The sequence below is a fragment of the Simochromis diagramma genome, unplaced genomic scaffold (genome assembly GCF_900408965.1).
Source record: "Simochromis diagramma unplaced genomic scaffold, fSimDia1.1 OVJJ01000387.1, whole genome shotgun sequence".
Classification (NCBI taxonomy): domain Eukaryota; kingdom Metazoa; phylum Chordata; class Actinopteri; order Cichliformes; family Cichlidae; genus Simochromis; species Simochromis diagramma.
Window position 1 is genome coordinate 4,547,395 of NW_024387152.1, and position 25,656 is coordinate 4,573,050.

The following is a 25,656-nucleotide window of genomic DNA, read 5'->3' on the forward strand; positions in this document are numbered from 1 at the left end:
ATGTGCGGTTGGCTGATTGTAAATTGGCCATATAGGTGCAAATGCAATGTAATGGATGCTTGTCTGTCTCTTTGTGTTAGCTTTGCAGTGGCCTGGAGACCTGCAGACCTGTTCACTGAGCAACCTCTTGACCTCTTGGTCACATGCGTGCCTGCGCGCAGCCCGACACCCTTGAGTGCAGGATTTTTATCGGTTCAAAGAGCAAGGCTTTAAAACTAGAGGTGACAAAGCCTTCGCAGCAGAGCCCTGAGGTGATGCAAGAAGTTGCTGCTTTGCTGTTTTTAGTTGCTTCTTGTCCTGTGCAGTAATTTTGAACTTAATTATTAAAGTTACTTGCTTTGTTACTCGTGTAAATGAGGACAGCTGCATACATACAAACACTAGCTGAAGAAATTCACCAAGATTCTGCTGCCTGTATCACGGTCTACACTCATATAGGTGCATGTGGAAAAACAGATGACTAAAATGGCAAAACCTAAGTCTCAAGTAAACATCCCAAGTAAAGAAGAAGGCAGGGAGGCATGAAAGGAGGGGGAGATGCATGGCCAGACGTTCACGGAGGGAGGGACTCCTTCATGAATGGCTATGACTAAGAATAACATGCTAAACAGTGCCTCGTGTGTGTGTGCGTGTGCTTGCCCTGTGGTAATCTTATCACGGGTGTATTCATCATGAGGCGCAGTCTCTTCAGCTCTGGAGAGGAGGACGGGGCTAGAGATGAGTGGTCAGACTGGACGGGTGATCCATCTAAGAGCAATCACCATCAGCAGACAGAAAGACACAAGACGGCTGCAAAGGCACTGTTTACCTTCTGTCAGTCCGTTGTTAAGTACCACTAAAAAGCTGTTTGCTATATCAGCAGAGATAAGAGCATGACAGTGGGGTAACTGATGTCTGCAGGGGAGTTTCAAAGTGATGAAAGATTAGGTGGTTTAAAATTTCCATCTATATCAGTCACTTTTTTCCCCCCTTTAACCTGATTTCAAACTCTCTGTGTGCCCTGCTGTTGTGTTATGTTAGGGTGGCGTAATTCTGTATTCTGTGTGTCCACTTTTTACTTTTAAAGTGTGTTTATATGGGCATGCATACTTTGTACAGTGCTTTGTTCAATTAAACTGTGTTCAACACACAGTTAAATGTTTAAAACTTACTGTTTTAAAATAGTCAATTGACATGATTTTATTGTTCTCCTACCATGAATACTTTGTCCACTGTTTATATATAAAAAAAACTGATATATACTTTTTAAAAAACAAAAATTACTCAAAATTGATGAGCTGTAAGTTTGCTTATGTACCCAGAGCCAGAACGCTCAGAATGATTTACTCCCTTAAATGATTAAAAAGGAACCTGACAGGTTGCAGAACACCTTGAAGTCTTAAGCTGGTTTTATTTCGAACATCTCCATCTTATATTTGCATTACGTCCCCCAGAACCCTTTTGTGCATTATAAAGATTCATTATAAAGATTTTTTTATGGTAATTAAAACTGCCTCAGTTGCAGTTATCACGTCTCTTTAATGATTTTTGTCTTCTTTGGGTTTTTTGATTTTGAAATCATTTCTTTTGTGTGCATGTGATACTTGTGTTGTGACCATAAAAATATGTTTAAGCCTTCACATTGTGTGAAAAGTAAGTCTCGAAAACTTAAATCATCATATTGCAACCCGCATATTGTGATAAAGTGAATCCGTTTAAGGTTTGGTTAAGTCTCCAGGAAACGAACATGAGTCAACGCAGCCTTCTGTGACGTGAAAGAACCATGATTCTGCGTGTGCATGTGTGTGTGTGTGTGTGTGTGTGTGTGTCCAGCTGTATTCTCTGCTCTCTTTGCCATTCTTTTAGTGCATTTGTTTGCAGTGAGCCCATCCACTTATTGACACTTGTCTTCCCTGCCTCTTGCATGACAATCCGGCCAATAAAACCACGAGTGGAGCACACACTGTTCAACAGTTACCATAAGAACAACAAGAGCAAGGAGGATGAGTGTTTACCTTCCCAGGGCATGAAAAGAGGAGGAGAGGAAAGAAGAAGAAGAAGAAGAAAAAGACTATGGGCTCATCTTGTAACTCTAACCCCATACCACATGCGGCAGAAAGACACAAAGACACAAAAAAACTATACACTTAAGAGCTACACTGCAATATTAGTGTCTGCTAGACATTTTCATTAAAATCTATGAGATAAAACTTAACTGAAAAGAAAGGTGGGGTTGGGAGGAGCAAGTGGACGTACTGGCACAATAATAGATCAAAGTGATTTTTAAAAAGTAAGATAAACTTTTTAAAACCTGGTGACATCTGCTTTAAGGATTTAGCCCAATATCCACAGACACAGACGCACACGAACACAAAGGATAGCCCACATGAGATGGGACCAGACACCAGGACATCCTGTTTAGGGGACAATGCCTGCCCTTCTCCCTCTCTACAGTGCTAAAGTGATAATACTCTTGCAACAGTGTGGCTGTCACCACCTAGCTTAACCAGGCTCTAGAGAAGACCGCAGGTCTCGGCACAGTGGGATAGCCGGTCAGGAAAGGAAACTTTTCAACACATCCCAGAGTAGAATATCCTTTTGTCAAGCATGCTTGTATTCCACTTGCTAAATATAAACCAGGAAGTGAGAGTTTCCTTGATCTTCTGGTAATTCTCCAGTAGGAAAATATGTTGTAGGATGCTAACCTTGCATTTTCAGTAACATAAAGAGACACTGAGTAACTTGGAGAGCTAAACAGTAAAAATAAACTTTCAAGTTTTAATCCCGAAGTATAAAAATCTTTTTTTTAAATAATGAAATTGCTAAAAAAAAAAAAATCCCACTGACACAAAACGCGTGCAGTTTCCAAGGTTTTTTATTAACAGGGATGTCAACGCTCTCAAGTTAAGGATAAACACAGTTTTTCTTTAAATTCTCATTTATTTTCTCAGTATTATGGCAATGCAGTCAGATCAATTTGAACCTAAAAGGACACATTTATGTTTTAGGAAGGTGCACAACTAAAAAGGCCGTGGCAAAAAGATAAATATATCTTAGCGCGTGATCAGTAAATCCTGTCACTTTGTGAAAAAGACTGACCAGTGAGAGAGTAATAAAATACTCACAGAGGAGTGCAAACTGATAACATCAGTGTGTCTTGTCTCTTACAAGTAGTTGGCACCGTTGACCAACATCAGTGACCAACAGTGTCTGTAAACATATATGTGTTGCATTTATCTTGCACGAGCCTCGAGTGAAATAGGTCAAAGGCTGTTTCTCACAGTCATCCAACCCCACAAAGCAAATGCATATGCTTAAACACCACTGTCGCCCACTACCACACACTCGCACACACACACACACACACACACACACAAAAGGAAAGGAAGAGGACAAATTGTGCTCCCACACAAACAACAGCGGCAGACAGAGGTATCCTCTACAGACATATGAGTCAGACCTGTGCAGGCTCTTCTCAGGTGTTAAACTGGGTACAAGTCGGGGCATGCAGTGAGCCACTAGGTGAGTCACACACAGCTGTGCATCACTGACTTGAGAGGACATTTAGTTAGTTTGCATTTGTTTCCTGGAGACTTAATCTAACCGTAACCAGAACTACAACTTGCCTAATCCTAACCTTAGCCTAACCCTAAAGCATTTCTTCACCCCAAAATGCAATGACATGCTTTTATTCTACACATGAGAAGAAGCTTCACATTATGTGACAGTGCAACCAGATTTCAGTCCCCACAACTGAGCAATGTCTGGACTCCCCCCCCCCCCCCCCATACACACACACTTCTATCCAGGTTTCAAACACTAGGTGGCGATATTGAGTTATAATCTTCTATTGATTCTTAATAAAATAGTATAGAAATAGAATAGTATAGAATAGAATTCATCAATAAAATTAACCACAGATGTAAACACAAAATACACAACCTATCTTGCAAGGTCTCCATCATGAAACATTCATCTGCATCATCATAAATAGACTGCAACATAATATTTCGGTTTTCATTACAAAATAAAAGGTTTTGTTGTCTAAAAAAAAGAAAAGAAATTAAAATATATTAAATATTATTAAATAGACAAGTGAGTCAATTAAAATTCTAATTGTCATGTTTAACTTGGACAATTGAGCGTTCATATTTCTTTATCTTTAAATTAAGCTGAGTTAAACTGAGGTGGGACCATATAATTTAGTTACCACACATCATTAGACTCGGTGTTAGTCAAGAAAACAAGCTCTTGATGGGAGCTGCTCTGGAGCTCCTTAACATGATTGCATCTTCAAACTGTTTCATTTTAATATCTCATACATTAGTTGATCATCTCTGAGATTAGTGTTTCTGAACCCGAGCAAAAATAGAGCAACAGCTGTCAAAGCTGTAGAGCAAAGACAAGGATCACCCCGCCTCAGCAGATTTAAAAAAACAAACAAAACAACAACAACAAAAAACATAAATAAAATTTGTCCACTTTTGAAGACGGGGCTTCTTCACCTAGGAGTCTGCGGGGTGACCTCTAACCCTGTCAAGAGGACTTTCTCTTGTGGAATTTGCACCAGTGGCAAAGGCTGTAAGCCAAAGGCCTCATGCTGTGAAACTGAAGAAGCTGCTGAAAAGCCAAACCTGGCTTCAGAAATACGTTCTGTAGACAAGCGGTGAGGATCAACGGAGCTCACGCGGCACCCAGACCCTGTGATATTTGATCAGGCTGGACATGTCCCGTTGCGTCTGCACACCCTGCCTCACCTTCTCTGTCTGCTCGCACCCAACACCTCACACCCAGTCCCAGGGATAAGTGCTCCCTTACTATAAATACATGGACAGGATGGAAGCTTGAGGGAGCCAAAAAAGACCAGGCAGGGGGGAGGAGGTAGGCAAGTATGGACAAAACTTAAAAGACTGAACACCTGATAAAGTACTAAGTAATTAAATTTGAGGTCAAACTTTAAAACACGCGCATTCTATCAGCTTAACTCGGAGCTGCTTCATGCATCATCTGCACTGAAATAAAAACACCTGCAAGTGTGTCCATTTTGTACTTTCACAGTTTCAGTGTCTTTTTTCAACATCCCCACCCCTCTAAATCTGTCGTTCTCCTCTCCCTGTACAACCCTCTGTGATTCTCAAGAAAACAGGTGCAAAGAGGAGTGTCCGCACACACACATGCACAGACACAGACAAACATACACTTACACATACACACAGTTCATGCCTGATACAGCCCCTCCTTTCAAAACCTGTGACCAAAGCATGCAGAACATTTCCCTATGTCCTCCTTGCAGCAGTGTCTTCAGCTGAAGGAGCAAATATAGGCTGTCCTCTATCTATCTATCTATCTATCTATCTATCTATCTATCTATCTATCTATCTATCTATCTATCTATCTATCTTCTGAGAGCTTTCCTAGCTCTCTATTATTTTAAAGTAAGTGCGGAGAGAAGAATTTAAGGTAAGCTGAGTGCTGCATCCCTGTATGGAGGCTAAGGCTGCAATTGCATACAAAAAGCACCGAGCACTGCCTAAGCAACATAAACAATTGGATTTGGAGGGAAAGGTGCTGATAAAAAATTTGGCGCCAACTTGTGCGCATGTTATCCGCCATTCAGTCGCTAATGAGAATGATAATTTGTGGGCTCCTCTGATGACCCCCTACCCCCTCTTCAATAGTGACTTCTCCCTAGGGACTTGATTGCTCAGGTCCCCGAGGGACATCCAGCCCTCTGTAGGAATCCTTTTCTCGACGGATTCCCTCCTGTTTCGTTTTGTACACAGACGATGATCCAAACTCAACAGCATGGGACTTGTACATTTGTTAGGCAATAAACCATGTACGCACGTTTAAGCAGTTCATATCTGGATGCAGACTAATAACCATAGGTGGGCTACCTCTTTCTGTGGACACCTCTGCGTCAGCTGTTCATATTTTTGTTGTTGTTGTTGTTTTAAGAAACATTTACATTTTGCCACCGTCTCTATAAGCCTATTGTGTTTACCTTAAAGCAGCTGCTGTTGGGTAATTCAAAGCAAACAGTGAATATAGGATTTCTTTATCTTCCTTCCTAGCTCCCAGCCTGTCCACAGAGGCAGCTTTAACCTGATTTGCAAACAGTTTAAAAAAGGTTGCCATGAAAATATGACGGACTCAGTTAACTTCTCTTGGGAGTATGTAGCCTAACAGCTGGATCCGAGTTCCCTCCCTTTAATCCCTCATGTTTACACCGGACCAGGCGCCCTTCTTGGCGGCCACGCGTGTGTGTATGTTCGCCTCCTCACCTCCGCAGAGCGGCTGCACGACCCGGCCTGCCAGCGGGGATTTACTGACTGGCGCTGTGCCCGGCCGCAGGCAGACTAGTTCGCTCGGTTCTCACGACCTCAGCTACACAAAGGCATCTCTGAACTATTAACTCAGACACGAAGGCAGTAGGAACAACCGCAGAACCCACACATGCTGCCAACTGGTGTTTCAGTATGCCTCCTCGCAGAAAGAAGCTGCTTGAGGATCACAGGCAGTGGGGTTTCAGTATGCCATGTACTGCCGGTGTCATCTGCAGGGCACTGCCACTTCAGGGGGGGGGTGAAAGTGAGAACGCAAGTACACGAATCGACAAAGCAGTCCAACTGTAAAGGGGAGATTAAAACCAGGAGTTGTGACTACAAGGTATCACTGAAAAACACCCGTTAGAGGTCACGTAGGCAGTGCCAGGGAACTGTGAAGAGATTCTATAAACAACATCACTTTATTTCTATTTCTTCACATGTTTTTAGTCTCGGAGCCTAAAACAGCTGCTTTTGGTTGGAAGGTATGAGCCCTAAAAGTTTAAATAACCCATTACGCGTAAAACTTTACGAACATAGATATTTTTCTATATTTGCGCACGCGTCTTAAATGAATGAAGCACTACAAATGTTTATTTTGCATGTGTTGGCGGCCAGGGCAGATAAAACACTTTAAACCCGTCTTACTTTTGCCCTGTGCCAGTCATGCACAGCTAAGGCGCGCCGGTGGAGTATTAAATGTTGAGGGGTTTTGACCGGGCTGTAACCTAATCCCAAGTACAGGGGCCCGCTGACTGCAAGTGGCTGACACACGGCTTGCACCATGCCGGTCGACACAGAAACACTGCCCTCAGTTCCGGACCCCACTAACTGGAGGAAGATATGTTTTCACCCAGGGGTAAACAGAAAGTGGGAAAAGGAAAGGGAGACCACTGTTACGCAGAATCTTCGCAGGGCGCTGTGCGGAAAAGTCACCTAAGCAGATGTAGGCCGCAGACTGGAAATAAAAACAAGGCAGTTTAAATGATTGTGTGTCAGCGCGTGGGATGGGGGATCGTAATCAGGTTACAATATTCCACAACCTGCAGTTTTATTTGTCTTCCAGTTCCACGACTTCCGCCAAGGTCCCCTGCCCTGAAAGCGAAGTCTAACCAAGTTCCCTCCATTCCGCTTGGAGTGGAATCGAACAATTGATCCACAAAAGAAAGCGAGGATCCTTCCATATTCTCCTTTCACTGAAGCAATCTGTTAGTGACATTAACCCCTGAGCGCATTTCCCAGGCTCTTGAATAGGGTTTGAGACTTTTTAAAGCTCCCGCTGCATACAGGATGAGACCCTTTTCAAACTTTTAATTACCTTTGTAGCAGCAGAAAAATACACCCTTATTGTCCCCGGGACCATTCTTTAGTGGGCCAGATGTAAGGAGCTCCCGCCAAACTGGTGACAAGGTGGCCACTTTCAACCTGTGGTAGCTTAACTGATGCAGGGGTTTACACTGTGAACATGAATATTAAAATATATTGTTTACCCCCTGATTTATCCTTAACTCTGACCACAGTTTGATCCTTGATATGACTTTTACGCGTTAAATAGAAGTTTTACGCATGGCGTGTGACATAATAGAGGCGCATACGGATACTTCATAAAATTAATTAATGACGTGATAGAAGCAGGCTGAAGACGAGACATAATTTCTGAAACCTCATTTATTAAAACAGTGGGTGAACACCCAACTTCTTTTCAAACACAAAACAACAAAGAATATAAAACACAGCTTTGGTATAACAATCAGTGACACCTCTATACAAAACTAAACCTTTTCATAAAAAGTACTTCATCATAACAAAAAAACAAAGAAAGAAAGAAAATCCTATAAATCTTCCATCTGCATGTTTACCACGGACATCCAAATGTTGGAATCAACAATAAATTATATATATAGATATACTTATAAAAACATGCGCCATTAGAGGCAGCACCTGTTCCATAAAACGAAACAACATGAACTAGTGGGAGGGGGTATTAAGTGGTTAGAGTTACCATCCCATAGCGGAAAAGTCACAGGTTCAACCCCCGTAACGTTGTGTGCAGTCACTTAAAAGTCTAAATTGGAAAAAGTAATGCGAACTGGATTGAAGTGCAGTCTCTGGTCCCTTTAAGCTACCACGGCCGCCACACAGGCTCGCTGCTCTCGGAGCCGGTGCTGACCCCCACTGGGCTGACCGCCTGGGACCCTCCGGAGAAGGACGTCATGCCATGAACAGGAGATGCTGCAGTGGGTGCTGAGCTGCCGTGCACCGGGCTGGCGTTAACCGCAACAGGCACTCCTGCGTTTGCGTAAAGGGGGATGACAGGGGCCGTGGTGGAGGTAAAGGCCGGGTTGGGGATCAAAAAAGCAAACTGTCCATCTGTTGCGGGCACCAGCTGGAACCCACCAAAGACCTTGGGGGACACGGCCTCAGCGGGACTGAGCTTGGGGCCCATTGCGGCCCCGCTGATGGGCAGAGTGGATGGAAGCTGCACATGCAGGGGCTGGGCCAGGTGTGCCTGCTGAGACGGGGACTGCTGCTGGTAGTTCATAGACATCATCTGGCTCAAGCAGTTGGATAGATGGTTGAGGAGCCTCGACCTCACCTCAGAGTTCACCCCCTCTGAGGTGGAGAGAAAGCGGGTGACCTCGTTCATGCATTCGTTGAATCCGGCTCTGTATTTGCTCAGGACCGTGGCGTCAGCTGAGAGCGCTGCTGGTCGGAAGAGGGAGGACGCGATATTAGTAACTTATAAGCAGCTTTGCGACTCTTTCCAAAAGTCGTGACTTTACGACCCACTTTTGTTATTATATCAACTTACCGCTCATCTGTACGCGCTGCAGGTTCCTCAAGTGCTTCACTGTCATCTCCAGGATGTCTGCTTTTTCCAGTTTGGAGTGTCTGGAGCTCTGTGGAAAGGAATAGGAATATTTAAAACCAACTCATTATCTACGAATAAGAATAATACAAATATTTCATTACAAAAAAGTTTCTAGGATAATTTTGAACTTACATCTTTTTTAAGCGCGTCCAGGATGAGCGTCTTGAGCTGACCCAGGCTTTCGTTAATTCTGGCTCTCCTGCGTTTTTCCATGATGGGCTTTGAAGACTGCAAATAAAAAAAAGAAATTCTTAAGTAAATATTTTATTTACTAATCGCATACACGGATTTGCACGACTGCACGGTGATGTCATATCTCTAACATCTCGTAACTAAAGGACAAACTTGTACAAATATTCCTCACTTGAGGAGAATCCCCTCCGTTCTTTTAAAACATTAAATTACTTACTTTTCTGTGCTCGCTGGCGTTTTTTGGCTTGTCCGGTGTGTGCGATCCGTTTGCAGGTGCGCCGGCAATAGGGGATGCCGTCTGCTTTTCCATAGTGTCAGCTGGCATTGTTGATTAAACCAGGTAAAACAAAAAGGCGTGAAAAAGTAAATCCTTACTGCGAGCTCACGTATAAAAGGAGAGAGAAAAAAATCACTCGGGGCCACTGCAGGATATAAAATAAGATATATGCCTGACAACCGAGTCCCACGGACGAGTCTGCCTTGTGCCGCTTGTTATCACTGAACTGTCTTGTGAGTACGGTGCGTGCGGTGCGCCGCTCAAAGCCACTTTCCACTTCTGTCGCTGACACACGCCGCAGCGCTACTTATACCCGGCTCGCGTGCTCCCAGTTCGTGTGAAACCCTCTCTGCATTCTTTCCCACACTCGCTTCAGCCAATAGCAGAGAGGACTCACCCATTGGGCGCGGGGCAGACCGCTGATTGGACAACACCCCCGCGGGCCGTCAGTCACGCGCTGCTCAATCAGCCCTGCAGAGACAAACAACAAAGCGGGGCGAGCGGCAGCGGCCCGGCCGGCCTGTGAAGTGATAAGGGAGGCAGGGAGGGAGGAGGTGGGGGTATTTGCTTCCAACTTTACTCCGTCAAAAAATGTTGTAGTGCTTGTGTGTAGCTATGTGTGTGCTTATGTGTGTTTGTGTGAGCGATATGAATGGAGAGTCTATACACAAAACTTTACTGGGCAGACCTTCCTTTGACGTGTTTTCCCCCCGGCAGCGATAACAATCAGTACGGGTTATTAAAATATTTGACGCTACATTGTTTTGATGCCGTGAATTAATTCATGCCTGTTTTAGAGGAATATAGTCTGCTTGGTGGTGACTGTATCCCCAGTAAATGCAGAGCAGAATACTTTTTTCTACCCCCGACACACACATTTTAAACTTCAGAACAAATTTACACTCTTATTTTAAAACCCCTCTCTGCCTCCGAGGAGGAGAAGACGTCTGTAACGACACGCGAAGCGGTTTGCAGCAGCACGCACCAAGCCAATGGCGTGCGGTCACTTTATGCAAATAACGCGGAGGGCTCTCTGATTGGCTGTCTGAACAGCTTCACGTCAATCATGCCGGCGCGGGAGCTAGCTTAAAGAGGTGGCGGTGGTGGAGGAAGAGAAGGAGGGGGGGTGGCACATCTGTCCGCGTGCCATGCGCGCACGGTCTCTTCCCGTCTTCACGGAGCACGTGCCAGAACTCGCAGATTAGAGCCTGCAAACCAAGAAGCGTATAATATCGGGATTGGCAATATGAAAAACGTTATATTTAACACGAATAGAACAAAATAGAATAGAGTAGTTTCGGAAGATATTTAAACTGCAATAATAAATACTCGTGCTTGCAGCTCTGATCTTTCGGTGGAGCCTCTAATAATTGCACCAATAATCATATATTCAGTTTAAAGTACATACGTACTTATAGTGGACAAATCACAGATAGTCACAATTTCTTTTAAAATAAAACAAAGTCGCTCCAGCCAGACGTTTATGTCGACACAGAATAAGAAAACCTGGGAATCTGTGAGGATCTATTCAGTTTGTGAGGCCATTAAAACACACGAACACCTTTCGTGTACATTTGTGTATGGACAAGCACGTCCTTTCGCTTAAAGCTGCTTGGACTGTGTGCAGGAGAAGGGCGCCATCTAGCGATTTATTTGTAAAAGTTAAAAGTTAATTTACTTCGAAAAATAAAATAAAGTAGACCAAAGTTTAGGCTTTGTAAAGAATCGAGACATAAAGGCTTAACTATATTTACAGTGTTGTGTAAGCATCGGTTTTTACATGATTGTAGTTCTGGTGCGTCCCTTACATGAGATGCACCCACTGTAGTTTCCACGTGGCCGTGCTCTGCAGTGACGTCCTTTTTTAAATTGGATTTCTTTTTCCTAAGAGTCCTCAGAAAAAAGAGTTTCTGATATGTGTGTGTTTTTAAATGTAAACTGTATGAGAACAAGTTTATGCAGTAAGGCAAGGATCACAGTCTTGAGATGACCACAAGGTGGCACAGCTCTGTTTAAACTTGCACCAAATATAAGGCTATTAGTCACTTAATTTATTTTAAATAAATAAAGAGAGTAATAGATTAAAGGAAACATATTACTTATGCCTAGAAAATATATTTATTGTATTAATATAAGATATACACACATTCATATTGAGACATCTAAAATATTTACATTTAATTCATGTTCAAGTTTGTTTCTCTACTTGTTCTTGTTGCCAGTAATAGAGGAGAATAGGGTGTTACACAGTAAAGGAGAAATAAAACAACTTTTGTTGGAGTGTTTCTCTCATTGCAAACATTATTTATTTGAAATGGACTAAGCAGACATAAATATAAAATCAACAGAAGTTATCAGTAAATATTTGAGACTTACACAGAGCATGTGCAAGTCATCCTTCGATAAATGAATATGTTAACTTTAAATATGCTAAAAGCATTTATTTTTTTTCTTTTTACATAATAACAAGTAAGATTTGAAACTGATCAAATCCAAACCCCACACAGACAAAGCAACAGTTTTTGGTTACCCCACATGGATCTGCAGCCGGGACACAAATTAAAACTCAAACCACCAGATTTCCATGTTAAGCCAGTGGGCGCACTGCAACAAAAGGAGCATTACCAGCTCTAAGGAGGCGAAGATGTCATAGTAATCTTAAAACTGACGACAAAGTCTGGGGTCCTCTTTTGGCCGGCATCGTATTGAAACAGGCCAAATGTAATAAAACTTTGCTAAGCCGCGCATCAGTTCAGTGTATCAGCCATTGTTCAGGGTTTCATGGCCCCCTCACCCATGGGTGAGCTGTGCTGAGGCATGCTGGACATTTGTTTGCCCAGGATACTGAGTCTCAAGGGCCAGCTGTGTGTGCTTGGGTTCACGTTGGCTTTATTTGCTTTCGGATCGGCCCAAATGAAGCAGATCTAATTCTGCTCAGCTCCACAGGGATTACTTTGACTACTCCCTGCAGCAGAGGAGTTAATGGGATTTTGCTGTAATAATTCTGTACAGGTGAAATAGCACCTGTTGAACCTGATCTGGAGTCAGAAAAGGCCTCATAATTTTGATCCATCAATAATTCCCTCTCTTCATTCCTGCATTTCAAAGCTCTGGACCCAGACAACAAAGAGAACAAAAATTCCCCTTCAACTCAAAGAAACTTTTCGAGTGACTTCATCACAAGAGCATCGTTAAAAGCTCATGCCGACATCGCCGGCCTGAGGAATGCAGAGAAGAGAAACGGCAGCCTTTAGTAAATGATCAACATTCGCCAGACGAGAGAGTACTTGCTTTTTGACTTAGCTTTATGAGGCGGCGGTCTGCAAGAGGAGATGTCGGGGGAGATGAAAGGGCCCAGAAGGAGGGAGAAGCTGTGTTTGCAGATTTAGCAGAGTTCAGTAGTCTGTTGTCCAGTCTCGCTGAATGCTCAGCAGCTCCTTTTGACCACTGCCTGCTTAATTTGTTGTTGTACAATAGGTCTGTGCACTTCTCCAAATCCATGTGCAGAATGCAGAAGGAGAGTCAATTATATCTGTATTAGCTGCTGTCGGCCTGGCAATCCCTTTATACACACTTCCCAATCAAGTGCTGGTAGATGTGTTTACCGCAGTGACTCCCCAACACTGAGCAGCTACAATGGCTTTTTGGGTGGCTGTGTTTTGTTTCAGATGCAGTGACCGATTTGGAGCAGAAAAGCAACAACTAAACACGTGGAATCATTACTTTGGTTTATGACCAATGTTCCCTCTAATTTTTCACGTGTCTGACCGAACACACAAACTCCCCGAGCGGTCCCTTGGGCCACTGTGAGCAACAGCAGACATGTGCACTGTGGTCACGCCAGCATTGAATCCATCAAAGTTACATGGTTTATTAAAATAATCAAATTACAGCAATTACATTTATGTTAGACTACTTTTAATTAACTGCTTTAGCCCACTTACAATGAAAATTTAAAAAAAAATCTTGTTCATGACCTGTGTAGCATGTTAACACTATTGGAAGTAAAAATAACTTGAACTCCAATATTGAAAACAAAACTTTCTTTCTTTTCTTCTCTCTCTCTTTTTTTTTTTTTATAAAGCTCTGACTTGTATTATGAGTCTGTGGTCTGGGAGAGAGTCCTGTAACTCTCTGTCTGCAAAATACAGTATATAATGACCAATGTTGGGCAATTAATTATATAGTTACTTCTTCAAAAAAGTAACTGAGTTATGAAAACAACAAAGTTTTTTGCAGCTGTTTACCTAAAAATGCAGCCAAGCCATTTTTATTAAATAAACATTTCAAACTATTTACAGAACAATCAGCTGTTCTGCATCAAATTTGTGCCACTCCAAAAAATAATTTCTGTCCACTATGAGATAAAGAAGAACAACAGCCTGATACCTGCAGGCCTGACAACAGGAGATGTATCACTGCTGTAACACCTGTAACATTCAGCAGTCACCTCATTGTTCTGACACACACAACAAAACTAATGACTACACTACACACTAACTACACAAGATTTGAGCTAAACGTCGAAAATCTCTCACATCTCAAAACACTGCTGTCACTCCTAAAACTTCCCCCTTCCTAAACAACTAAATGCCATGTTGCCATATCACTTTTTGATTGGTCGACATGGTACATTTTTCCACCAATAGGAAAGGGTAGGTGGAGGAGGGGGGGTGGGTTTGGTTTTGTTTTTGCTCACAGGCGGAGAGTGCTTTCAGCGTTTTCCTTATAAAACGCTGTTTTTACCGTTTCTTCCCACAGTAAATATAAACAACGACAGTATTCAGGAAGAACACCACACATTGCATATTTTTTATCATAACTCCGGTTTTACGTGGCCGATCAACACAATTTAAAAATTGGTATAAAGTCCACAGTTTCCCGTCAATTGTTCCGTCTGTCCTGCTCACATCTCCAATGGTTGTACATGTTGTCATTAACGTGGCTTCACTCCACATCAGGCTTTGCTAGCTAAAACACCGGTGTCACAAGGACGCTGTCATAGCCTGTCAACGAGGTGGATTAGCTCCATATGTACGAATGTGAATCGCGTTATTGGCTGGACTATGGGATAAGGCGGCATCGTTCTAATCCCATACGGGAGCAGCCAGTCACTCACTGACTAACGCTGCAAAACAGAATTGTTAAAGTTTTAATTTTAATTTCAATTCAGGTTAAAAAAAATTTTGTGACCAACACAGATTTCCTGTGCGCAGAGACCGTGCCAGCAGTGCGCAATTGCGCACGCGCGCAGTCTAGAGGGAACATTGACTATATCACAGAAATCATCGCAGTCATCATAGATGGTTAGAAATCTTTGCCATTTGAGTTTGTCCACAAGAGCACATTTGAGGGACTTTATAGATCTCTAAAGCTAAGAGGGAAGTATACTTTCTGCTGTAGTCTTCTTTAATGTAGCTAACTGTTAAAGATTACTAAGAGTATAAATATTCTAATTAGTATATTCACAAATTGTGAACAGAAAGTAATGAGCAAAATGTTCAAGCCACCCTCCATTTCTTTATATTTTGTGTAATTTTTAAAGTGGTCTTGAGCAACAGTTCTCCAGGCTTTTTGAAGGTCCTCTAAAGTTTCTTTGGATGCTGGCTGCTTTTTCCACTCATTTTCTGTCGAGTCTTTGCACCTGACCATTTTCCGAGGAATCTTCTTTGTTTGTTAAGCCTCTTAACACTGACCTATGAATTATTCAAGCATTAAAAGTCACCTAACTCAAGAGATGAAACAGTTTTGTGTCTACACATTACAGATAACTTAGCAAAGAGCAAACTTTGAATTCTATCTTTAGGTATCTATGTTTCATATGCTAAAGATAAAACAGTTTGACAGGCATAAAATAATATTTTTTACACCAAGAAGGTGATTACCAAAGCGCTTTGAGCCAAAGACCTTCGTGTGCAGCATGTTCTTAAAAAACATTAAGGAGATAACAAGTGGAGGGTTAAAAGAAGAAGTGGCAGACATGAAAACCTGTCTGCAGCAGATTAACAGTAACAACAAAACTCATGTCCTGAGAAAGAGGGTGCAAGTCCAGCAAAGACCTGAAACTGTGGCTGTCAAGAAGACGTTCTTAAGGAAGAAAAAAAGCACAGGTATACCAAATTAAATAATGTCTCATTGCCTTCAGTTCATGATAACAGTTTAATACTCATATGGGTCATTCAGCATGATAACACTTAGTCTTTCACTTCAGTCATAAAGCAGAACTAAAACTCAAAATGCAGCATTTTATTTATTTAGTGCGATATTAACCAGAATACTTCTTCCAGCACTGATTGATAAAAGTGAGGACAAACTCTTCTGAAGGTTTCCAAATCTGAGATGACAGCAGGACTTCAGCGGTGCTAGTTAGTGGTGTGAGGTTTCTGAAACAAGTGAAGCCAGAATCCCGACCAAAGCAGATCTAAGCTTGCAACTGAAAGGACACCTGCAGCTGCTGCATTCACCTCTCGCTTCGGGGAGGCGGATTTACAGAGTACTGAAAACACTGGGTGGATAGTTTATTATGGAATGTGATTAAAGCAAATATTAAAGAAGGAAGGTGTGTAAAAATATGGACCTGTGTCCTCTCAGATACTGCCAAGCAATGTTTAGGGATTTGCCAAGTTGAGATATTTCATGCGTATTGTTGCTGGGGATTTGTCCAGTCTGGGAGCGGCCAGATGTTTTTCTTTAACACCAACTAATTGTGCTGGTATTAAATCAGCTATTTCCCTCTTCAGCTATTCTGTGTTTGATGTATAACCACGACCGCAGGGTGCCTTATAAGAAGTCAGTATTTGAATAAATTAATATGAATCTGGAAATATTTCTCATGGCATTTCAGGCATGGGTGCATTTAGTCAAAGGCTTCAAGGCTGCATGTTTGCACCACAAATGTGAGGGAAAAGTGGTATTTTCATTTTATTCTTCCTTAATCTCATTACTCCCTTAGCTGTTTTCATACCTGCAGAAAGGAGAAAAAAAAACCCCGAGATCAATTATATTTGCCTCACTTTTCAAGCGGCTTGTTGTCATTTTGCCATCTGCAGACCAGCATGTCCAGTACAATGTGGTGTATTCACTGAGCCTCTGTGGCTTTCTGAACAGAGAGAGAGAGACCCTTTTCTCTTGCTTCTCGCCCCAATTCAAGGCTTTCTTCTCCCTTTTAAGTGGGCTGTTGATGAGGTTAGTCTAATCAGATTAAGTCAACTCACATTGGTCTCCGCAGTTTGTTTTCCTTCCAAAGGCGTCCTGACATCTCCTATACTTTTTCTTTATCCTCCTCTTTGCACTTTTCATCCAGGCTTCCACCCCAAAAAAAACCCTTTCAGCGGAGGGCCCAATGGACTCTTTTATAAACAGCAGTTCCCCAATGATATAGGTTATTTAGAATGGGTCACTAGGCTGGAATACATGGGAAAGGCCTTTAAAGTTGTGCAGTGACGCATTTGGACATTTCCACCGGTGTCTGTGTGAATGCCAGAGATTAGGTAAACACAAAGCGCCAAATCAAATTTTGGAAATCGCTGGAACCTTTAATTTGATTCCCGAATAAATGTTCGAGGGATGTTTTGTAAACTACAAAGCTAATGCAATCTCCACTTTTATCCTGATGCTCGGACTTGAGCAGCAGTTTCACAGCTAACTTGTTAAATGGTTTTTAAGTGAAATAAATACGATCTGATTGTTTACATAGCTCCAGACGTGACAGTTGTACTCAGTGGATTTTAGCAAGAGATTAAATTACGATGCCCGGTTCACTGTTTCTACGGAAGAAAACATAGCCAACCTTTGTGCTTTGTAAGAAAAGTGTTTGTTTTGTTCAGGATCATTTAGATTATAAAATAATGCACTAATAATACTGATGTGAATTCACAGTCATGTGCTGATTATTGTTAAAGTCCCTAAATAATTCATTAAGAATCGGAAGAGATCACTAAACTAAAAGTTATTGCTTCACATCTACGAGGGCAAGGTATCATTTTTTGAGCGTGTAAAATCTCTGAAGTTGTTGTCAGCAGAGGGCCGTAACTTGATTCCCCTCACTAATAACAGGCTTACAAAGACAATGAGCACAATGAGGACAGAGGAGGTCTTTTCAGATGACTTCAGAAGCCCCCCTGCTAACACCCCACCCCTTAGAAAAGACGTGGTTGCCCACTGACTGAATGAGGAGGGGGCGTGGGGCTGTAGCACCATTTCAAGCTAATGGATCTGAGAGACTGTCCACATAATTACATTACAGCATTTCAGCAGGCCTTTGAGCTCTCCACACTTGCAGCTCCGGCACACCACGGCACTCCACTCACGGTCCCACAGTGGAATGCGCCATGACAGATATGGTCGTCCTGGGCGCTCTGGAACAAGGCTGCGCTCCATGGGACGGGCAACCCCCACCCCCCCTCCTCATCCCTCTGTATACAAGTTGTTGGATTTGAAACAGGGGGTGGCTAGTGCAAGACAAAGGATCAAATGTGGGGGGCAAAGAAAATGTAAAAAGTTGACTTGGTGTCTGCTTGAGAGCTACAGTTAGCACATTTTCCTGTTAACCTTTATTATTCTTACTTCATGTCTTTGCACACGACTAAAAAGAGAGAGTTTCTGATAAATACTGCAATACATGACTTTTTCACTGTTTTACGTTGTTTTAGTTCACACTTTACCATCGCGTTTGTCTTTTATGGTTTGCTCTTGATTCAGTTGGATTCCTTTCATACTTTTTTGCAATTTTACTTCATGCAGTTATCAAAACTCCAGGTAAAAATGAAGTTTTATGCACTTTATTAAAAATTTATTTTAAAAAAATGCTAGTTTTATCACAAACAACCAACACAAACACAGATGAATCAGGCATAAAATTAGCCTTTTTCACTCTTTAGGCTTAAATTGAGCTTGTGTCCAATCCATTCCAGCCAAACCAAACACAGCTACAAGGAGAACAGGATTTTTTTCACAGGCCACGGTGAATGCCGCTGAATGAGTCGAACACACACAAACACAATGTGGAAAAGAGAGCATTTGTTTGCTGCATTAACATACTGACTCTTCAGTCAGTTTTTGATTTATAAAGAACCTTTTTTTAACCTTCCCAGGCCAAATTATTCAAATTTAGACTGATGTTTTCTTAATTTGTGACCGAGAGCGTAATTTCCACACAAAAGTCAATGTCTATCTGTGACTGCAGACCAAGTGGAAAATCCCCCAAACTAATAAAACACAAAAGCACCAATTTTGAGATTTCTCTTCCCATATTAGAAAGTGCTATTGATCTTTTTGTTTGGCTTTGTTGGATAAGGAAAATGCTTTGCTTTCTGGTTCGTCTTGGAAAAAAAAAATTACTCCTTTTATGGTGGATCGAAATCAATGCAAATTAATCCTTTATTCATTTCCCTGTGAATAATTCGAGTCTTTGCACTTTTGTTTGGGGCCCGTGAGCTAAACAAAATCATAAGAAAGGTGCAGAATGCGAACGTTTATTGGGCAGTGGGAAAGAGAGATGACCCTGCTCATGGGTGACAAAGAATCCTTTATGGCGTTGGTGTGAACCCATGAAACAGGGGTATTCCACTCTGACTGACCAGCACCGCAGGAGTTCCAACATGTGCTGAAACGGTGCCCCCGTAAAACCAACTCTTTTTACGCACGCATAAAGGAGGAGACGCCTCAAAAAAAGCAATAATCTTTGCCCATTCTTGAGTGCACGCTCTGAGGGACAGGGGCTGTGTGGCAGCTTGACACTGACATATTCATTACGAATTACTTTAGGACTTTTTTTTTAAATGGAGAATTTTAGACATGCTTTATATATCCTCTTGGATTACTGAAACCCACTAACAACTTACCTTAAAGAGTGTCTGCAAAAATCCAAAGGTTTATTAAAAAATCTGGAGATGCAAAGCTTGAAGGATTTATGAAGCATAAGGCCTGATTTTCTGTGGGGAATCTTTTTTAGAGCCTGTGACGTAACCTACATAAGTGGCTGATGTCACTGCCGACATTCGTATCCAGGTCCAGGTGTTTTTTATGGAGTGTCTCCCTTGACAGACTGCCCTCAAGTTTTTCCACTTAGATGTCATGGTTTACCTCATCTCATATGCCTCATATGGACACATATGCTTAAGTTGCAGTGTCAGAAAGGGGAGATGGTATATTTAACCTCCTAGGACCAGGCGTCCACATATTTATTATGTGGACGGGTTATTTAGACCAAAATACTCAATTTTGCTCTACAAGGGCCTGATATCCACTTACGAGGACATTATACTGCTACTGTTCTATTTAAATTTTTAAACGACTATCCTCATATGTGGCTCTCATTTTTCTTAGAAATAAAAATTAGGTAAAGGTGTTTGTTTTTCATTCATCAGGTCCCAGTCAGCCCAAATATCAAAGAGAAATTAAAAATGCATGCCATGAAAGAGTTCGGGTCTCAGGAGGTTAAAGGCAACAAGTTGCTAGTGACCAAGTAAAGTATGAAGTACATGCAGACTCCTTAAATCTGGGACTCTCCACCATTTGACCCGAGAACTGAAGAAGCTTCTCGGATGAGAGGTGAAACGTCTTCAAGCAACTTAAAGAAGTCCAGACGCTTTTCTTTCCAAGCTCCTTAGACTACGATGACCTGGATGACTGAGAACCTTCACACACATCCAGACTCCTTCTGTGCCAAGAACGATTAAGCGAGGTGGCTGATATGTATTTACACGTAAATGTGTTAGTAACATCTCTTTGGATTTTTTTCCATTACTGTTTTCATGTCGGCTTAAAATAAAATATACCCTTAGCAGGCATTGCAGCTTACTGCAAGTTACATTTCTGGGGAGGTGCACATTGTGCACAAGTTACGCTGTAGGGTTTCAGAGAGGTTTGTGAGTCATGACGAAAACACAAATCGCCACCTGGGTCTCTGACCAAACTGTCACTAGCTAAGCCACACTGTGAGTAATGGATGCAGATACAGGTTTCGCCAAGAAAGTAAGAAAAAATGCCTCCGTTATAAAAGATGATATCTGAGCTTCTGCTGAGCTGGTTTTCATTCTCTTCGTTTTAAAACTGTATGTAATGCTACAAAGTGAAATCTACAACTCAGCAGCCAGACCACCGACCATAAGCACCAAAAGTTTTCCCCTTACATCAGTCTTGGCGTCTTTGTTGTTGTAACAAAAGACGAGATGGTGACAAACTACACTTTCGCTCTCTTTCCAGCAGTTTGAGAGCAGAAGATGCTGAATTTACACTGCTGGTTGATTTTGACGACAGATTTTATGTTGAGGCTATAAGCTCAGCACATTCCTGCACAAGGCCAGAGTTTAAACACAGAACGCACACCATTAAGGACAATCTGACGAGATATTATTCTTCCAGACTGAAATGGCACAGGGAGCTATTGTGTGGGCTGTTCATTGTTGAAGTCATCTGAATGCACCGCTGACTAGCATTCACAATGGCTGAAGCGGGGGCAGAGGGATTATCGCATCTCCATGTTTGTGGTCACCTCAAACATCATCCCATCATCAAAGTCCCCTTTACACCCCAAACATCGCCGCCCTTCTTTTTTCCCTGTGATGTGGAGACACCAACAGCACGTACCCTCCCTTTAAGCTTTATTTTGGGCCAAACACTGCAGAGGAGATGATTTGTGTCTTTGAAAGCACACGTTTCAATCACATCAAAAGCCCGGGAAACAAAAGTGGAGGCTGGCAGCATCAGACAAACACTCTCATTAGTCACTGCTTTCTCTTGTATCTCGTCGAGGATGAAGGAGGGGTTGTTTACTCTGGAATATCTCATACTGTAAAGGCAAAGGGAACCTACCGCCTGGCCCATTCAGCCGGCGTGCAAACAAGTGGAACAGTGTGTGGTCAGTCACAATAAACACAGATCAAAGAGCACAAAATGCACTTCTGTTTCATAATGCACCCTGTGGCACAACCTTTTTCCTTGCATGGCCCTCACACTCGATCTTCCCACACTCATGTACAAACTCACCATTAATAAGGGCTGAAAAGTGTGATTTTCAGCTCTCACTCTGGTGTTCCTCATCCTTGTCCCATCCTCAGCCCCCTGCCTGGTGCTGACCCTGCCAGCAGACTCTTTCTGCCCCCCTCCCCTCCACAGCCCCCTCCAACCCTGGGAAGAAGAGGCCCACACCAGTGCTAGAGCTGGGGCTCATTAGCAGCGCCCACCTGGAGGCTGGCTGGGGGCTGACAGAGAAGCGAGGCCTTGATCTGCTGGCTGTGAGCAGTGCTGTGGCACTCAGTAAGGACAGGACCACGTGCAGCGTGGTATACAAGCACAGGGAGCCATCAAATATATCCAGCGCTTCAACAGTCCTGAGCTGATCACATTTAATCTGTTTAATTGTTCAATCAGACAAAAAGGCACAGCGCTCTCTGTCAGCCCAGGAGGAGCACCGTTTCATAAGTTCTCTCACAGAGACAGACAGAAAACGAAGAACTCCTTGTGTAGATTATGAAACTGTTTGTAAAACAAGTGTGGAAGTGGATACCCTTTGTGCATTTGTTCTTTGAACTCTAACCATCTTATCTGCCCTTCCCTCTTCATTCTTATTTACAAATCTGTTTGTTTGGGGAAGTTGTTTGCTATGGATGAGTATTTGTTATGACAGCTGTTGGGGTTAGGGGGAGTGATGCTGAGGTATGCTAGTGTGTAATTAACTGGTGTAAAACGAAGGTATGGAGCCCCTGCGGATCAGCTGTCCCTGCTCTGGGAGGGGGCACACAAAAGGATCCCACTGAAGGAACAGCAAGCCTCCCGAGTCATGCGGCTCCGGTCACACAAACTGCATCCAGAGATTCATGTCGCTGTCTGACAGCACAGCATCTAAACGACAGCATTTTAAGGGATTGTGGTGGTTAGAAACATGCAGGACTGTGCAAAGTGATGAACCTACTAGCTTTTTTTTCTTTATCTGACCGCTGACTGACTTTCTCATATTGAGATTGGGGCTCTAACTGGGCAATACCAGTTGTTGGGATCCTCATTCTTTGTGTTGCTGAAGATATTTCTTAATGACTCTGGCTGTATATTTATATATGGGGTTATTATCATGCTGAGAAAAATAATTCAACACCAGTTAAATATCTGCATCCACGATATATAAAAAAACAAAACATATACACACAGACATGCATGAGTTTAGTTAGTGATGCTTTGTCTTGCTTCACAGTGCTGTGCAAAAGTCTTGAATCCCCACTCGTTCCTTTGTGAGAAGTGGCTGTTATCTCAGAACAAGTGGAGGACAAAAATAAGAGATGTCAGGCCTGAAAAAGTTTTTTTTTTTGGTATGACAATGATCCCAAACACACTGCCAATGAAGTAAAAGCATACCTGTTAATAGAAAGAAAAACACAGTGGAACACTGTCAGTCATGGATTGGGCTCCACAGCTCAGATCTCAACATTATTGAAGCAGTGTGTGCTATCATCTTGACAGAGAACAGAACACAAAGCAGCCAACAGCCAAAAAAGATCTTTGAATGTCCCTCAAGAAATTTGGAGAACTATTCCTGAAGACTTTTTAAATAAATTACAAGAAATCTTCCTAAGAAAGTTTAGGCTGTGTTGAAGATTAAAGACAGTCATACAAAATATTGACCTTTAATCTCCTTAAAATTCTACAAACTCAATTTTTGCATTTTTTACTTTCTTTATATCTTTCCACATTTTTCAACAAATCACTGCACCTATTTTGCATGTTATTAGCAAAATGTTAGAAAAGGACAGGTGACTCAAGACTTTTAGTCACACTACAAATGTTATTTGTTAGAGGACTCTTGTTGTTTGGTGAATGATGCTCTCAAACTGTTTTTTCCATGTTAATATGATTTATATGATCGAACATTTTTGACACATTTGTTATCATCAGCCAACCAAGTGGACATTGTGGTTTTGATTGGCCAGTAAATGGAAGCTGTGGCTCTCAGGTTCCCCAACTCTACTTTATATTGTTTATCCTTGATACACTGTAACTGACTGTCTTTACACTCTTCCCTCTTCCCTCTTTTTTTTGTGATTGTGAAATTTTGGTCTTCAGTTACAGTGACGTTTTGGTTTGTCAGATCAAAGAGGAATCTGAGGACTCTGGGTCGCTTCTGATGAACATGAACAATGGGTTGGTCATGATGACTGGTAAATCTCAGTCACGGACCACCACATCAAGGACAATTAGCATTAGCTTGACTCTCCAGGCTCAGCCCTTAAGCAGGATGAAAAAAAGTGACCTGCTGACTGAGCGCATTCCACCTGCAGCCTGCAGTTCAAAGGACTCCCATGATGATCGCCCTCTGCACCTCACTGCTCCACTGCTATCCAGCCACAACTTACCCTGAGGCAAAGCTCACCCTACTCCACACCACGGGTGATCCAATGCTTCGTCAACACCATTACAGCCCATTCATAACACATAGAACTGCTATGACCGCTACCTGCCAGCTCACTGCCTCAGGTGATGTTTGAATAGCTTCACTCCAGAATTAGCCACACCTCTCCCCCCCTCTTGAGAGAAGCAGCATATGGCCAGGGTGGATAAATTCCCCTACTGTTTCAAAAGGCGCTCATAAGCCTTCAGGGTGATCGGGACGTCACGCTCCTCTTTACTAGATTAAGTCTAATAATCTCTCAGTAACGAGACTTAAAATCCAGAGCGGTAAAACACTGGGCCCTGGGGTTCACTAACACACAATGCATGCTGTTTTGCCTTTAACACTTTATTTTATGACTACAAGTAAGAGTATATGTTCCTCATCAACTTTCCCTTTATCCACGAGCAAAGAGGAGGATTTAGTGACAGTTGGCAGAGACTGCACAAATGCAAGTGAGACGGTAACTACAATCTCAGGGGCGTCCTAAAAATGTCTGCAAGGATCTAAACAGTGGTAAGAGGTTAAAAGTCACTGATATATATATATGTGTTACACTGGGGTAAAAATACAGTATGTTGTCATGGAAATAGTATAGCAGAAAAAGACTCAGTAAAGCGGTTTCTATGATCTGGAAAACCAAAGGAGTGTTGAGTACACATGTTGAGTACACATGAAAATAGCAAGACTAATTAATATCAAGCTTCTCGTGTTCCTTTTTCCTGATGTTGCTATCACTCAGTATTGCTACAGCTATCACTTAGGCCATCTTCTTTTGCTTGTCCACCACTACTATGTCCTTTGGTTAGCCATCACCAGTTTGTCTCTCTTATCTGGAAATGCAACAGGATCTTTGCGCAGTCATTATCAACAAGGCCATAACTGACACAGATGTTTCTGTATACTATGTCGGCCACTTGGTTATGGCGTTCCATGTATGCCCTGCCTGCTAGCATCTTGCACCCTGCTGCAATGTGCTGGATTGTCTCAGGGGCATCTTTACTCAGCCAACACCTGGGGTCTTGCCTGGTAGATCCCGGCCTCCATGGATCGTGTGCTCAGAGCTTGTTCCTGTGCTGCCATGATCAGTGCCTCTGTGCTGTCTTTCAGTCCAGCTTTGTTCAACCACTGGTTTCTGGATGTCCTCTATCTGCCAGCAGCACATACATTCCCAGGTACTTGTAGCTGTAACCAATGTCTGCAATGTTGATTTCTGGTAGTACAATCCTCTCTCTCTCTTTGTTACCATTCAACTACACGTCTTCAATCTGAACGACATTCCAATGGCATTGCTGTAGATCCTGACGGTGTAGATCAGTGAATCAATGTCTTGTTCACTTCTGGCATTCAGCTTGATGTCGTCCATGTAGACTAGGTGGCTGACGATTGCTCCGTTCCATAGTCAGTATCTGTAGCCAGCCTTTTGAGACTTCTACATAATCAGAATGATTTCTTTCCCCATAAATAAATTGTATAATATATTTTTAAAATTAGTTCACAAAAAATGTAGCAAATATGGTACAAATTAAAACTGACGTGCAAATTAAATTACGTTTCAATGAACACTCAATTATCAAAAAATACAATTTTCTGGCAATTATTTCATGTGAAGGAATTGCAGGTTTTTTTG

General features: G+C 42.3%; 1 protein-coding gene across 2 annotated transcripts; it reads right to left on the bottom strand.

Moving 5' to 3' along the window:
- Positions 1-7,955: 7,955 nt before the first annotated feature.
- Positions 7,956-9,940, bottom strand: her9 (hairy-related 9). 2 transcript variants are annotated; one of them, XM_040047990.1, is made up of 4 exons: positions 9,587-9,940; positions 9,310-9,405; positions 9,118-9,205; positions 7,956-9,011 (listed from the first exon to the last, which is right to left on the bottom strand). In XM_040047990.1, the coding sequence occupies exons 1-4, from the start codon at positions 9,692-9,694 to the stop codon at positions 8,428-8,430; spliced, it is 876 nt and encodes a 291-aa protein (XP_039903924.1). In that variant the 5' UTR covers positions 9,695-9,940; the 3' UTR covers positions 7,956-8,427. The 2 variants fall into 2 exon arrangements, with proteins under 2 accessions (XP_039903924.1, XP_039903925.1); XM_040047991.1 differs by having other exon boundaries at positions 7,956-9,008; positions 9,587-9,939.
- Between the last annotated feature and the right edge of the window lie 15,716 nt (positions 9,941-25,656).

Bases quoted from the DNA above. Each gene is read 5' to 3' on its own strand.
- her9 (XM_040047990.1), bottom strand. From the start codon at position 9,694: ATGCCAGCTGACACTATGGAAAAGCAGACGGCATCCCCTATTGCCGGC. The intron at 9,406-9,586 runs GTAAGTAATTTA...TTTTATTTGCAG, and splicing joins ACGCCAGCGAGCACAGAAAA to TCTTCAAAGCCCATCATGGA. The intron at 9,206-9,309 runs GTAAGTTCAAAA...TCCTTTCCACAG, and splicing joins TGGACGCGCTTAAAAAAGAT to AGCTCCAGACACTCCAAACT.